The sequence below is a fragment of the Sebastes fasciatus genome, chromosome 3 (assembly GCF_043250625.1).
Source record: "Sebastes fasciatus isolate fSebFas1 chromosome 3, fSebFas1.pri, whole genome shotgun sequence".
NCBI lineage: Eukaryota > Metazoa > Chordata > Actinopteri > Perciformes > Sebastidae > Sebastes > Sebastes fasciatus.
Genome location: NC_133797.1, coordinates 41,143,038 through 41,157,657, shown reverse-complemented (window position 1 = coordinate 41,157,657; position 14,620 = coordinate 41,143,038). Strand labels below are relative to the sequence as shown.

The 14,620-nt window shown below is 40.2% G+C and overlaps 1 protein-coding gene across 1 annotated transcript in view; it reads right to left on the bottom strand.

The window, feature by feature from the left end:
• Positions 1-14,620, bottom strand: part of LOC141762920 (uncharacterized) — an 80,403-nt gene that overhangs the window by 23,387 nt on the left and 42,396 nt on the right. Inside the window, exons 20-23 of the mRNA XM_074627089.1 lie at positions 10,167-10,185; positions 9,261-9,463; positions 6,626-8,501; positions 3,411-3,584 (exon numbers count right to left, since the gene is read on the bottom strand). Of these exons, the coding sequence (XP_074483190.1) occupies positions 3,411-3,584; positions 6,626-8,501; positions 9,261-9,463; positions 10,167-10,185 (2,272 nt within the window). The remainder of the gene's footprint in view (positions 1-3,410; positions 3,585-6,625; positions 8,502-9,260; positions 9,464-10,166; positions 10,186-14,620) is intronic.

The following is a 14,620-nucleotide window of genomic DNA, read 5'->3' as shown; positions in this document are numbered from 1 at the left end:
CCGAGGGCTGCTGCATGGGACTGCCCCGGTGTTGGACGCCCTATGCTTGCCTCCCTTTGAACCCTTAGCACAGAAAGAGCTGAGGTGGCTGTCGGCAAAAAACTTCATTTCTCCTTGCCATCACTTCAGCAAAGCGTGTTGGTGAGCTACATGCCTTGTTTGAGAGCAATTTATGCCTGAGGTGGAACTCAGATGGCTCAGGTGTTACTTTGTGGCCAAATACAGCATTCCTCCCTGAGGTGCTGTCACGTTCACATCTCAATCAGCCTATCCAGCGTTCGCAGTTTGACCCCCCCATAGGAGACGGGGAGGAGAAGTCAAGGCTGTTATGCCCAGTGCGGGCCCTTAGAGCCACCGTGTAGAAGCCACCGCGTGTAGACGGCGGTCAGAGCAACTCTTTGTCTGCTACAGCGGTCCCAAGAGGGACTGGGCTCTCTCAAAGCAGCACCTGTCCAACTGGATTGTGGAAGTCATTGCCCACGCATACAGGGAAGATAAAAATCACTTTATAATCCAATCAGATGTGTTCAGGTTTTAAATGTGTAGCTCAACATCACTATGTCCTAATCAATGATCTTTTCCCTAAAATGAGTAGAGTGACTTTGTCATTGTGTTATTGTGGATCATCATAATGTCAGCCTTCTACAGACATCATCCAAATGTCACCACAACATTCATACACCTGTTCATGTCAACACACATCAATAACATGCTGCTGATCTCTGTCAACTCTAGAATTAGAGGATCAATATTAAATCAGACTTGTTGGACTTCATTACTTCATTTATTACATGGCCTTCTTCTCACTGTATCTGGGAGCTTAGCAGGTTTATGTCATTTACAGGAAAGGTCCACATTTGTACAGCCACATGTCATATGTACATTAAAAGAGTTATTGGTGGCAGTAATCATTCCTCCTGTGAAGTGGTCCCTTCATAACACAACTACACTGTAAGAAATTACTTCATAAGTTCAACTGAAACTAATATGAAGATTCAGCAGTCTGAGTCCGACAAATCAAGTGGGTGTTTACTAGGGCTGGGGCGATTCAACTATCTCCTGATTCAATACTATCACGATTCGATAGGTATTGTGATAGAATTGTGATTTTTGTTAACTTTTTTAACACTACAACATTACATTTTTTACCCAGCAACCCAAAAATTAAAGAAAAAAGACATTTCCCTCACAAATTTGTGGTAATTTCTTTTTAATTTATAATGTTTTATACTGGGGACTGCACGGTGGAGCAGTGGTTAGCACTGGTGCCTCACAGCAAGAGGGTCGCAGCTTCGAATCCGGCTTTGGGCCCTTATGTGTGGAGTTTGCATGTTCCCCCCCGTGTTAGTGTGGGATTTCTCTGGGTTCTCAGGTTTCCTCCCACAGTCCAAAGACATGCAGGTTAAGTTTATTGTTGACTCTAAATGTCCCGTAGGTGTGAATGTGAGTGTGAATACTTGTCTGTCTCTATGTGTCAGCCCTGCGATGGTCTGGAGACCTCTCCGGGGTGTACCCCGCCTTCGCCCAATGTCAGCTGGGATTGGCTCCAGCCCCTCCGCGACCCCTAACGGAATAAGCGGTTGCAGATGATGGATGGATTTTTATACTTCTGGTGAATATAATCCAATCAATCTTATTTCCATATATTTAGTTTGTATATACAGTTACAGAAAAGCGGACGTAGTCCCACGTGTCTACTTCCTCTAACTTCTCCAAGGTGGTCTCTAGCTCTCCCGTCAGCTCCGTTCTCTTTATACATCCATGGTCAGCTCCATCGGGGCCGTTTCAATGCAGAGAACAGAAATGTCAGTATATGGGTGCTCTACAGATGTAGCGTCGGCCCATTTGACCAAGGAGACGAGAGCAACGGCTGGCTCGTCCGCACATTACCGCCATACCATAACGTTACCGATATACGATAACGTTTCCTGTCTGTGACAGAGTTAGCATGCAGCTTTAGCCGTGATGTCTAGCTCTGCTTTTCCTGTCAATGTGTGAAACCCAAAGTGTTTCCATCCTTTACTGGATGTGTAGTGTTTAACACGCTGGATTTAACATGTGAGAGTGCAGGTCGTATCCACGCTGACCCTCCAACGTTTTATACTTTCTCGTTTCGGCTCGCTGCTGTTTGTTTTGGGTGGAACGGATATGACGTCACGTTACTCAGACTACAATAATTAAAGCGTTAACTTCCTTCTACCTCCACATAGACTCAAATGAAGCAGATATATCGACTTTAAAACATCGATTTAGAAATCGTAAAAAAAAAAAAAAGCGATACATAGGTGAATCGATTTTTTTGCCACCCCTTATGTCTACCAAAGTCACAGACTGTTTAGTACCAACTTCCCTCTTTGAGTTACTAATCCTCCTGCAGCTCAACAAGGAAACTGTCAAACACAACATACTGACTGGATACATACTAGGGCTAGGCAATATATCCATATTATATAGATATCGTGATATGAGACGAGATATCCTCTTAGATTGTTGATATTGTGATATGGCATTAGTGTTGTCTTTTCCTCGTTTTAAAGGCTACATTACAGTAAAGTGATGTCATTTTCTGAACTTACCAGACTGTTCTATTATTTGTCATTTACACTTCGTCATGAGATCCACATTACTGGTGATTATTTATCAGAAATCTCATTATGTAAATATTTAGTGAAAGCACCAATGGTCAACCCTAAGATCAACTTTACAGGTCATTTTACACATGATGGCTTCACAGACAGAAGGAATGATGACAGACATCAATAACTCTTTGAATGTACATATGAACATGTGAGTATTGTATTGAGATACACTTGAAAACAATATAAACCTGCAAAGATGTTTCTGATGCAGAATATTTATTTGGTTCTTGTTTCAATCTAAATGTCTGCGGCTTCAAATAATTAGACAATGCTGACATGAAAACAGAGCACAGTTAGATCTGCTGTCAAAAAGAACGCAGGAATAACTTAGAACCATAGAAACCTCTAATTTGGTGGTGTCGTTCATAATCATCACTTATGTGCCTTTAAGTTGGTGCAATACGTGTTTGTTGAAGAGTGCTGCACCTTTAGACATGTTCAAATAGAGACCTACAGGAATGAGTCCTAAAAACCAGAACTGAGTCAGTATTTTAGCACTTCCTGTTTCCTCGTCTGGAGGTCAATGGGTTTTAAGTTAGATACCTGAAATAAGGTCTGTGGTTATAGGTCCAGAGTGTAGGATGTGGCGGTATCTAGTGGTGAGGTGAGGAGATTGCGACCAACTGAAGCCTCTCCTGTGTGCCAAGCGTGTTGGAGAGCTATGGTGGCCGACGTGAAAACATGAATGTCCCTCTCTAGAGCCATCTGGAGCAGAGCCAGTGCAGAGAGAGTGTGTGTACAAACTACATAAGCTAGAGTCAGTGAACTGACCTCAGAGTCTCCAGTCTACAGTTTGGACTCTCCAGTCCGGCAGACAGCAGTTTCACTCCTGAATCCTGCAGGTAGTTGTTACTCAGGTCCAGCTCTCTGAGATGGGAGGGGTTGGACTTCAGAGCTGAGGCCACAACTTCACAGTGAGTATCTGAGAGTTCACAGCCAGAAAGTCTGTCATGACACAAAATTTACAAATATGTTATTATGAAAGAGGACAGTTTAATTACTTCATGCATTTGACGACTAAACAGTTTGATATTTACTTCTCTGATTAACATTTGCTCCTCACATCAGTGGTTCAGCTGATCTTATCTCACTGGTTGACATGAAACAATAATTCTCATCACTCTCTCTCAAACCTGCAGACTTTTAATATTTGATTTCCTTTAATCTTGCAGATGAAGAGAGAGAACATGTAGTTACATTGAGGCTTCCATAATGTCCAGTCTGTCAGTGTGATCTGATCCCAGGTCTGTCTCCACAAAGTTAGCATGAGGCCTTCTTGATTAGAAAAGCATTTTTAAATCTCAGTGAATAAGTAATAATAATATAGTTGATAAAGATAAAACCTCTCTTTGCTAGCTACCTGCTGCTGTCAGGTTCACGTCCATAAATGGGAAAATTCACTGACTGCTGCCAAACGACAGAGAAATGAAACAAATTGTGTAATAATATTAGACCTGTACATAATTAAACATTCATGTAACTAGACATTTTGATGACTGCATGGCGTTTTGTCATTAACACTCTTTCTGAGCATCAAACGTATTCAGCTCACAAACACAATTAATGAACCAATAAGGTTGCATTATTTACAACATAATGTCATCAGAAAGATGTTATCAGTGTATCAGCATTAAAAACATGACATTGATCTTTGGTGTGTGTAAGATCTCTTAAAAAGTCTGAATTCTACCATTCTGCTGTTATATATTCATCAGATCGCTGTTATTGGTGGAAGCTGGATATTTCCTGCTACTACTGTTCTCTACAGCAACAAGAGAGAGAAACACCTGAGTTTCCTTCTGTGAGTAACAGAATAAAAGGAAATACTTAAAAACACAATTATGGAACACAACTTGAATTCATGAGCAATAAAATGCACCATTGCTCGATTAAACACACTCAGGGGTTTTACAACGACTATCTTTGTCTCGTATGACCAGTAGTTTACGGTGGCTAAAGCTAGAGTTGGATACATTTTCGGTTTTGCCGGTCCGGTCCGGTGTACGAGCTTAAACCGGTTTGATTTTCTGCTAACCGGCAGAACCGACATTTGTCATTGTGACACGTTCTGGCATTAAAAAGTGTCCTACATCAACAACCTGTGCCGACAGAGTCACAGTGCTAAATCCAGCCTTTATTGCCTTACTAATAAGCAATATGACAACGTGATTAACGTAATATTATGATGTTATGTTGGTTTATATACAAGAAGAGGTTTGTTTACTAGAAGTTCATGTGTATTTTGGGGTGACGAGACGAGACATGGCAGAGCTGGTCTCATTCATTCATTCATTATCTGTAAAACTGCACATGGCAACATTTTGGATTTGAAGCCAACGAAAGAGATGAGCCCAAAACACACGAGGTAAGGTGTAATCTGGGTTGCGTTCGAATAGTCCTTTTTGCTTAGGAAGGTTCCTAACGGAGTGAAATGACCTGGAAGTACCTCAGTAGCAGCCATGATAAGAGCTGTTAGAATTCACCAAATGTTAAGGAAAGGAGCTTCAATGCTTCCTTTATTATCTCCTTTAGCAGAGGATACACTGGACCATCCTTTACCAAAGGAAACGAGAGAATGATAGAGTGTTCCAGCAGCAGGATGACCTGTGGTATCTCTCTTCACACACCACGGGTGAAGGAGTCTGTCACTGAAAGAGATATTTAAGAATACACTTGTGGAGCGGCGCCTTTTGTAGTCCATCTTCAGAACATTGTAGTTTCACCACAGCAGACCCGCGTCACTAACATCCGCCGCCGTCGCATCATAATGACGGAGTCTAGTGAAAGTGCAGTCGGATTCTCCTAACAGCGCAGTTGTCTTTTCCTAACTCCTTATGAATTCTCCTTCTCATCTTTCTTTGACCTCATGACGTTTTCCATCGAGGTCAAGGAGAAGTGGTTAGGGAAAGACGTTAGGACGTCATTATTTGACTTTTCGAACGCAACCCAGGTGTCGCTTCTTCTTCTTTAGTGTTTATTGGCGGTTAGCAAACCAGCTTAGAGGTGCATTACTGCCACCAAGTGGACTGGAGTCGCTTCACTCTCATTCATGGGCGCTTTGCTGCTGCTGAGTCAAGTGCGACACCTAGTGGTAAAATTCGGTACACCAGTCCAGTCCGACATTTGGCTTAATATCAAACCGGATTGAAATATTTTACACTGGCACAACCCAAGCTAATGCTAATGTTAAAACTTTAGATTGCTCTACTTTATAACTGTGGTGGTTATGTCAAAGCAAGAAACTAATACACCTATTTGGAAATGACCTCCGCTAAGTGTATTTCACCGGTGTTCCTAACCGTGAGTAGCTGCAAGCAGCAACACCACAAGCCAAGCATTCGGCCCGTTCTGAACAGACCTGCTCTGAACGGACCGTCTGGATTAAATCAGAAGAAGCAGAAATGAGAAATCGACTCCCACCCCCGCCTCGTCCTCCTCGCCTCCGGGAGGCTGCTTCGCCGGGAGTAGAGTGTGCGGCAGCTCCAGGAGACGTACCCCCAGTTAGCAGTTAGCTCCAATTCAGCCAGTGCAAACCCCAGCATCAGGGCTATGATCCCAGGACCGCCCTGACTCCCCGCCGGATCAGCAAACGTTCTGTTGCTGCCATTACACCGGTTAGACCCAGCGCTCCACCAGCCAGCTGATCTTTTGTTCTTTTCATTTGTTTTACCAGGTTCACATGTCGTCTCCATCACCCAAAAAGATAAATCAGAAAAAACTGTAAAATGTAACAATTATTATAAATAAATAGAATAAGTGTTCATTAACTTGACAGCTAGAAACACAACCTACTGAAACATTTTGAACTCAACATTTGAAACAGCTCAAGAACATCTGTGACAAAATACAACTGACATATTTATGTAATAAACACGTGGAACACTTATAAGAATATTATATTTTAAGAATAATTTATAGTGTGTATATTTGAAGAACTAAACTACTAATCTACACTGATCTATAAAGTTAATCACATCTGGACTTACTCAGCTTTTCTGCAGTTCCTCACAGCTGGAAACAGTCTCAGTAGTCCCTCTGGTGTTGTGTTGTACTTCTTCAGGTCCAACTCATCCAGAACCTCCTCAGACATCTGCAGCATGTAGGCCAGAGCTGAGCAGTGGATCACAGAGAGTTTCTTCCCTGATCTGTTCTCTGACTTCAGGAACTCTTGGATCTCCTGATGTACCGAGTGGTCGTTCATCTCCGTCAGACAGTGGAAGATGTTGATGTTTCTGTCAGGAGAGGTTTTATCTCTGTTCATTTCCTTCAGGTTGTTGATGGCTCTCTTGATGATAACTGGACTGTTGTCTGTCTGACCCAGTAGACCTCCTAAGAGCTTCTGGTTGGACTCGATAGAGAAACCATGAAGGAAGCGAACAAACAGGTCCAGGTGGCCATTTTTACTTTCAAGGGATTTCTCCATGGCTCTCTTCAGGAAGACATCCAGAGATGGGTAATGGTCATTGTTGCCACGACTAGCACTACTTCCAAAATACTTAGAGATGTTCTTGAGAAAAGACTTTGGGTTTGACTCTCTGTGCTTGAAGTCTCCTCCCAGGAAGGCCTCCAGTACCTCTGTGTTCCTGTTTGTGTAACAGTGGAACATGTAGACAGCAGCCAGAAACTCCTGAATGCTCAGGTGAACAAAGCAGTAGACTGTTTTCTGGAAGATCACACACTCTCTTTTGAAGATTTCTGTACAAACTCCTGAGTACACCGAGGCCTCTGTGACATCCAGACCACACCGCTCCAGGTCTTCTTGGTAGAACATGATGTTTCCTTTCTCCAGCTGTTCAAACGCCAGCCTCCCCAGCTTCAGAAGAACTTCCCTGTCAGCCTCCTTCAGCTCCTGTGGACTCGTCTCATGTCCCTCACCGTACTTCTGCTTCTTCCTCTTTGTCTGAACCAACAGGAAGTGTGAGTACAGGTCAGTCAGGGTCTTGGGAAGCTCTCCTCCCTGGTCTGTAGTCAACATGTGATCCAGAACTGTAGCAGTGATCCAGCAGAAGACTGGGATTAGACACATGATGTTGAGGCTCCTGGATGTCTTGATGTGTGAGATGATTCTGCTGGACAGCTCTTCATCACTGACTCTCCTCCTGAAGTACTCCTCCTGCTGGGCGTCAGTGAAGCCTCGTACTTCTGTTACCCTGTCAACACATGCAGGAGGGATCTGATTGGCTGCTGCAGGTCGGGAAGTTATCCAGACGAGAGCTGAGGGAAGCAGATTCCCCTGGATGAGGTTTGTTAACAGCACGTTGACTGATGACTTCTGGGTGACATCAGACACAACCTTGTTGTTGTGGAAATCCAGTGAAAGTCTGCTTTCATCCAGGCCGTCAAAGATGAACAGAACTTTACAGACAGCGAGCTTCTCTGCTGTGACCTTCTGTAATGTTGGATGGAAAACATGGAGCAGCATGAGAAGACTGTACTGCTCATCTCTGATCAAGTTCAGCTCCCTGAACGAAAGCAGAACCACCAGACTGACATCTTGGTTTTCAAAGCCCTCTGCCCAGTCCAGAGTGAACTTCTGCACTGAGAAGGTTTTTCCAACGCCAGCGACGCCGTTCGTCAGAACGACTCTGATGTGTCCCTGTTGGTCAGGTAAGGCTTTAAAGATATCCTGGCACTTGATTGGAGCGTCATGGAGGGTCTTCTTCTTGGAAGCTGTCTTAAGCTGCCTCACCTCATGTTGGGTATTAACCTCTTCACTCTGTCCCTCTGTGATGTAGAGCTCAGTGTAGATCCTGTTGAGGAGGGTTACACTTCCTTTTTCATCAGTTCCTTCAGTCACACGTTCACATCTCTCCTTCAGACTGATCTTATGTTCATCTACAACCTCCTGCAGACCTCTATCTGCTGAAACAGAGAGACAAAGTTTAAGACAAAACACAGAAACTCATTATTTCTAATGCCAATATGAAAATAATCAATATAAGAACATATAAAGAAGTAAAGGTTATAAAGTCATCTTCCCTTCTTGAAGTCAAAACTAACGTCAATGTGATTTTTATATTTATTTTTAATAGTGTTTCAACGTGTCTCTCTGCAGGACCAGACGTGTGTTTGTAAGTCAGAGAAGGAGACTGTAGCAGGAAAGATAATGTTGTTCAAAGTCTGTGGCTCCTGTTCAGTTCAATTTATGTTTATATAGCGTCAAATCATAACAGAAGTTATCTTAAGACGCTTTTCATATAGAGCAGGTTTAGACCGTACTCTATCATTTAGAGACCCAACAAGAGATCCCCCATGAGCATGTATTGATATACGACAATGACAAGAAGATAACTCCCCTTTCATCAGTGTGTCTGTCTGTCTGGGATAGAACAGTGATGTTGTTGCTTTACAGAGATTAATAGTTCTTCATCTTCATCTATGCAGATGGAGAACAAACATCATTCTGATTGGTTGATGCAAAGACGGAGTGCTATCATAAAAACAAAACATAAAAATATATAAGTATTTCTTTTGGGTTCAGATTCAGAAAGGAAGTGATGCAGAGCAGATATGTCTGGTGGAGCAGATCTTAAACGGTTGTCACAACAATAGTCAGTGTATTAAAACAACAAGTCCTGTTTCCAGACATGAAGACATCAGCAGACACATCTACAGTCTTACTTTGGACAGTGCTGGTCTGACTGGCTGTCTGAGGTCCAGGTCTTGTTCTGGTCTGACTGGCTGTTTGAGGTCCAGGTCTTGTTCTGGTCTGACTGGCTGTCTGAGGTCCAGGTCTTGTTCTGGTCTGACTCGTCTGCAGTCGAGGTCTTTTTCTGGATCTGGACATCGGCTCCTCCACAGAAGCATGACTCCTCTTCTTCTCTCTGTGGAGACATTACTTTATTACTAAAATCATTTGTTGATTGTTGGTGAAGAATATCCAGACTTGTCCGACACTGAAGCTCAGATGGTCACAGAGAAGAGTTAAAGTGTTGGTAGTGAATTCAGCATTCAGTCTGTGATGAAGATGTTCCTTTATTTTAACTCTCCTGCTTTAATAAACAAGAATTAGCTGATTTTACTGTCCGACTGTCTTATTACACATTTAGTGATCTGGCTGAAGTTTGTTCATTAAAGAGGAACAACGGACATTTTTAAAACATGAATATTATTTTGGAGGCTAAAAAACTATATAAACTATATAACTATATAAACAAACTGCAACTTGCTCATGTACGCTGATATTGAGAGGACGCTCCAGGAAACCACCAGGTGGCAGCTTCATCACGGTAAACAGTGACTTCTTGTCGGTGGTGATATGAACGGAGTATAGAATCTCAACAACATTTGCAATCTAAATAAACACGCTGTCACTTTCTGAATCTAGACTCCAGGGGGGAATATACCTAATCTCATCTCGGAATCACTCCCCCCCTTTTATATACTACGTCACGACGGAGTCCGATCGCCAAAGACTTTGCAATATTCTGCTATTATGTATCTTGTAATAAATGTATTGTTCATTCTATACGGGGTCTCTCCTGATTGAACTGTTACTGATATGACTATGAGGTCAACTATTCACACCGTGAAGCAGAGAAACACACTGCATTAAAAACACAACGAGCACAGATGAAGAACAAGAACTGCCAACACCTTCATCACATTCCTGCTGTTTTTAACAAAGACACACCTGCCAGGTGTTATTACCTGCACTGTACGTAGACAAGGTGTCAACCATAAGTACCTGTACTGTCGCTGTCACAACTAACATTTATCAGACAATTAGACTCAACAACATGAACACAGTGATGCTGATCAGAGAGTATCAATCTGAATTATGATTATCAGCTGAAGAAACACCTCACTGATATTCATTATTAACATTATACAGGACAACCTGACATTTATTGATCAGAGTCAAACTGTTACAACTAAATATACCATTAAAGTTGAACCCAGACTGAGCTGTCTCACCTTCAACAAGCTGATTACTTTAAACACGGAACATCTTTGACTAATGAAGTAAACCACTAATGTAATATCATATGAATGACTGAATGCTAAAATGGTCATTGTTTTGTTATAAACTACCTCAGGTTACTTCCAAAGCAAGTTTGTGATTATTAATAAAAACGTATTGTGTTGACAACTGTGCAGTGTTGCAGTAAAAGTACTAATACCACACTGTAAAAATACTCTGCTACAAGTAAAAGTCTTGCATTGAAAATGTTACTTAAGTAAAAGTATGTAAGTATAATCAGGAAAATGTACTTTAAGTATTAAAAGAAAGAAAACGTCCCCTGTGACTGTTAAACTATGACATATCATTAGATAGATTTATATACAATAAAATTATTAAAAAGGAAAAGCAGCAAATCGTCACATTTGTAAAGCTGGAAACATGAAATGATTTTTATTAAAAAATGACTTCAACAACCAAAAATAGTCGCCAATTAATTTCAGTCAATCAATTAATAAGTTAATTGACTAATCGTTTCAGCTGTACATTTTTATATGTTAATAAAGTAACTAAAGCTGTCAGATAAATATAGAGTGTAAATGCAGATAAATGCAGTAAAAAGTACAACGTCTCCCTCTGAAATGTCCTGCAGTAGAAGTATAAAGTGGCATGAAAGGAAAATACTCTTAAAGTACCTCAAATGTGTACTTGAGTAAATGTACTTTCTAACACTGTAACTGTGTAACATTAGACCATCACATCAGCAGAAAAACAGGAGATTGATTTATAGAAAATAATCTATTTAAATCACAATATTAGTAAGAAAAATCACAGCTTGATATATATTTAAATGTTCAGCCCAACTAGCTAGATAAAGCTAATCAGATGAATATGTCTAGTTAACTAAAGACCACTTTAACTATGAAAATGAACATAGCTTGCTAAGCTCTGTTGTTACAATGCTAATGGTCATTGTATTTGACATGGTTGGAAAGCCTGTTTATTTACCTTCACAATGATGTCCAACTTGTAAGGATCATGCATTTGTGGGATGAGCAGCACAGCTGATTATGTGGGGAGCGCCCAAGGAAGATCTGCCAAAACGCTCTGCCAATGGTAAACAGTGTGACACGGTGACACACTTAGTTGATAGTAGTGGTTGTATCATGTCGTATGAGAATTTCTGTCTTAGATATAATTTAATTGCCAGTCGTGACATATTTAAATCCATAACTAAAGCCATCCCCAACTCTATTATCTGCTTGATTAGAGGAATCACACCTCGTCTCCCACAACTTTGAGTTGGTGGCTGTGACTTTAGTGAAATCAAAATCCCAAACAAAACAATTAGAAATATGTTTAATCACATCTCATACCCTATAGTATCTGACAGAAACTCACTTTCACAAATCTATCAGAAAGAAACTATTCACATGTTACCAACTAAATATCTAAAATTCCCCATAACTCCCAAAGCAAAAGAAATCCATTTTAAAATATTAAACGGAGTGTATCCATCCAGTGATTTGTTTGGAAAACACTTCTTTTCATTCATTCATCCAACGCCTCATTTATCATCAATGACTTATTATGAAGGCCTGAATCTGCTGCAGATAAAGGTGGTTTCTTTCTGCTTACAGCACACTTTGATTTTCTCACTCCAATAATCAGAAGAATCAACAAGCAGAATCAGAACTGATCAAATCTGACCCAACTTCATGTTGACTCACTATTATGTTATATTATCAGTGGTGGAATGTAACTAAGTACATTTACTCCAGTACAATTTTGACATACTTGTACATACTTACATATACCACTTTCTACTTCTCCTAATATTCTACTTTTTACTCCACTACATTTATCTGACAGCTTTAGTTACTTTACAGATTTATTTTATTAAAACAAAATCTAATCAACTAATAAATGTTGATGTTTTATTATTGATTAAACTACAAGCAGTATATAATAATAAATTATGTATCATTATAGATTAAACTAGCAGCAGTATATAATAATAAATTATGTTTTATTATTAATTAAACTAGCAGCAGTATATAATAATAAATGATGTATTATTATAAATTAAACTAGCAGCAGTATATAATAATAAATTATGTTTTATTATTAATTAAACTAGCAGCAGTATATAATAATAAATTATGTTTTATTATTAATTAAACTAGCAGCAGTATATAATAATAAATGATGTATTATTATAGATTAAACTAGCAGCAGTATATAATAATAAATTATGTTTTATTATTAATTAAACTAGCAGCAGTATATAATAATAAATTATGTTTTATTATTAATTAAACTAGCAGCAGTATATAATAATAAATGATGTATTATTATAGATTAAACTAGCAGCAGTATATAATAATAAATTATGTATTATTATAGATTAAACTAGCAGCAGTATATAATAATAAATGATGATGTATTATTATAGATTCTGCCTACAGTATTTCTGTGATTTGCTGACTCCCTATGAGCCTGATCGATGCTTGACATCCTCTGGCAGAACTCTTACTAATGGTTCCAAAATCCAAACTTGTCAACAAAGATCACCGGGCTTTTGCTGTCCGGGCCCCTCAGTATCTCAACTCAGTATCCCACTTCCTTTAAATCTCTTCTTAAAGGTCACCTATTATGCAAAATGCACTTTTCCATGTCTTTTAAACATCAATATCTGTCCCCAGTGTGTCTACAGGTCACCATAGTATCATAAAAGATCATCCTCTCTCTTTTTCTCCTCCTCCATCTGTCAGAAAATGGGTCTAAAAAATCGCTTTGCAGCTTTTCCTTACACTGGTGACGTCGGTGGCGAATTGCAAGCCATATAAGGGTTTCCTGGTGGAACGGTTAGAACCAGAGGAGAACCTCCAGCTAGGTGACCCCGCCCACAGAGCATCACTCTCTCATCCGCCTCCTAACTATGAGCAAAGTCTGCAAGAACCAGCAGAACAGTCTTCATGTACTCCCATCATCTAAATATAACATGTTCTTTCACAAAGGCTTTATGTAATTACACTGTTTAAACAGCTGATATTTATATATTATATATATTTGATGTCATGCATGTAGAAGAGTACAGGTAGTAAATAGTGACTGTAAGCAACACAACACATTTCTGTTTCACAGTCAAACTTTATTTGAGTAGACAGATGACAATATGAATTATTCACAGCATGTTTAATCATCCCACCTGCAGTTATGTTGACATGGTACAGGAGAAAGTCTTTCAGCTACGGTACGCTCCGGTGAGTGTAACGTTAACCGGTCTGTAGTCATGGTAACACAGAGACAGCTCCTACAGTAACTAATATACCATTACTCTGATTACTTCCATACGTTTATCAGGTGTCTTTTACCAGAAATAATGAACTGACTACTGTTTCACATCTTCTATTTTCCACCCTGATGTTCTCTGTGTTTACACACCGTCTCATAGCGGTAGCATGTAGCTACATGCCAGCATGTTAGCTCTGTATCTCCATGTAAACAGAACTATCTGCTCACTGCTGATGTTTTCTTCTCCTCTGGGATGATTCTGTCGGTGGAAGCTGTGGAAAGGAAACCAGTAGCGACGGTGTGTCGGCCAATGCAACCGGTTGTTTTATTTATAAAGCAACCGCTTTATTTCTTAAGACACAACATGATATTTATTTGGAAGATGCTTTTGTCCAAAGCGACTTACAATTCAAGTCAATTTAAAGCTTCAGTAGGCAACAATGTTTTTGGCATCTCTGGGCAGACATCCCATAATAACCTTTCAGCAGATTGTAATGCAAGTGTTCTGAGAGATCACTAGACTTCTGCTCCTCCTCATGGCTCTGTTTTCAGGCTTTAGAACATCTAGCTCATGACGGGAGATTTTGACCAATCACAGGTCACTTCAGAGAGAGAGAGCGTTCCTATTGGCTGAGCTCCGGCTGGTGGGCGGTGCTTGGAATTTCCTCAGCAGATCTCAACATGGCTGCCAGAATATTGATTCATAAGTGAAAATATGATTTGTGGTGATTTCTGGATGCTGACAGTAACGTTAACATTGCCGTTGCTTAGCAGCGGTGTT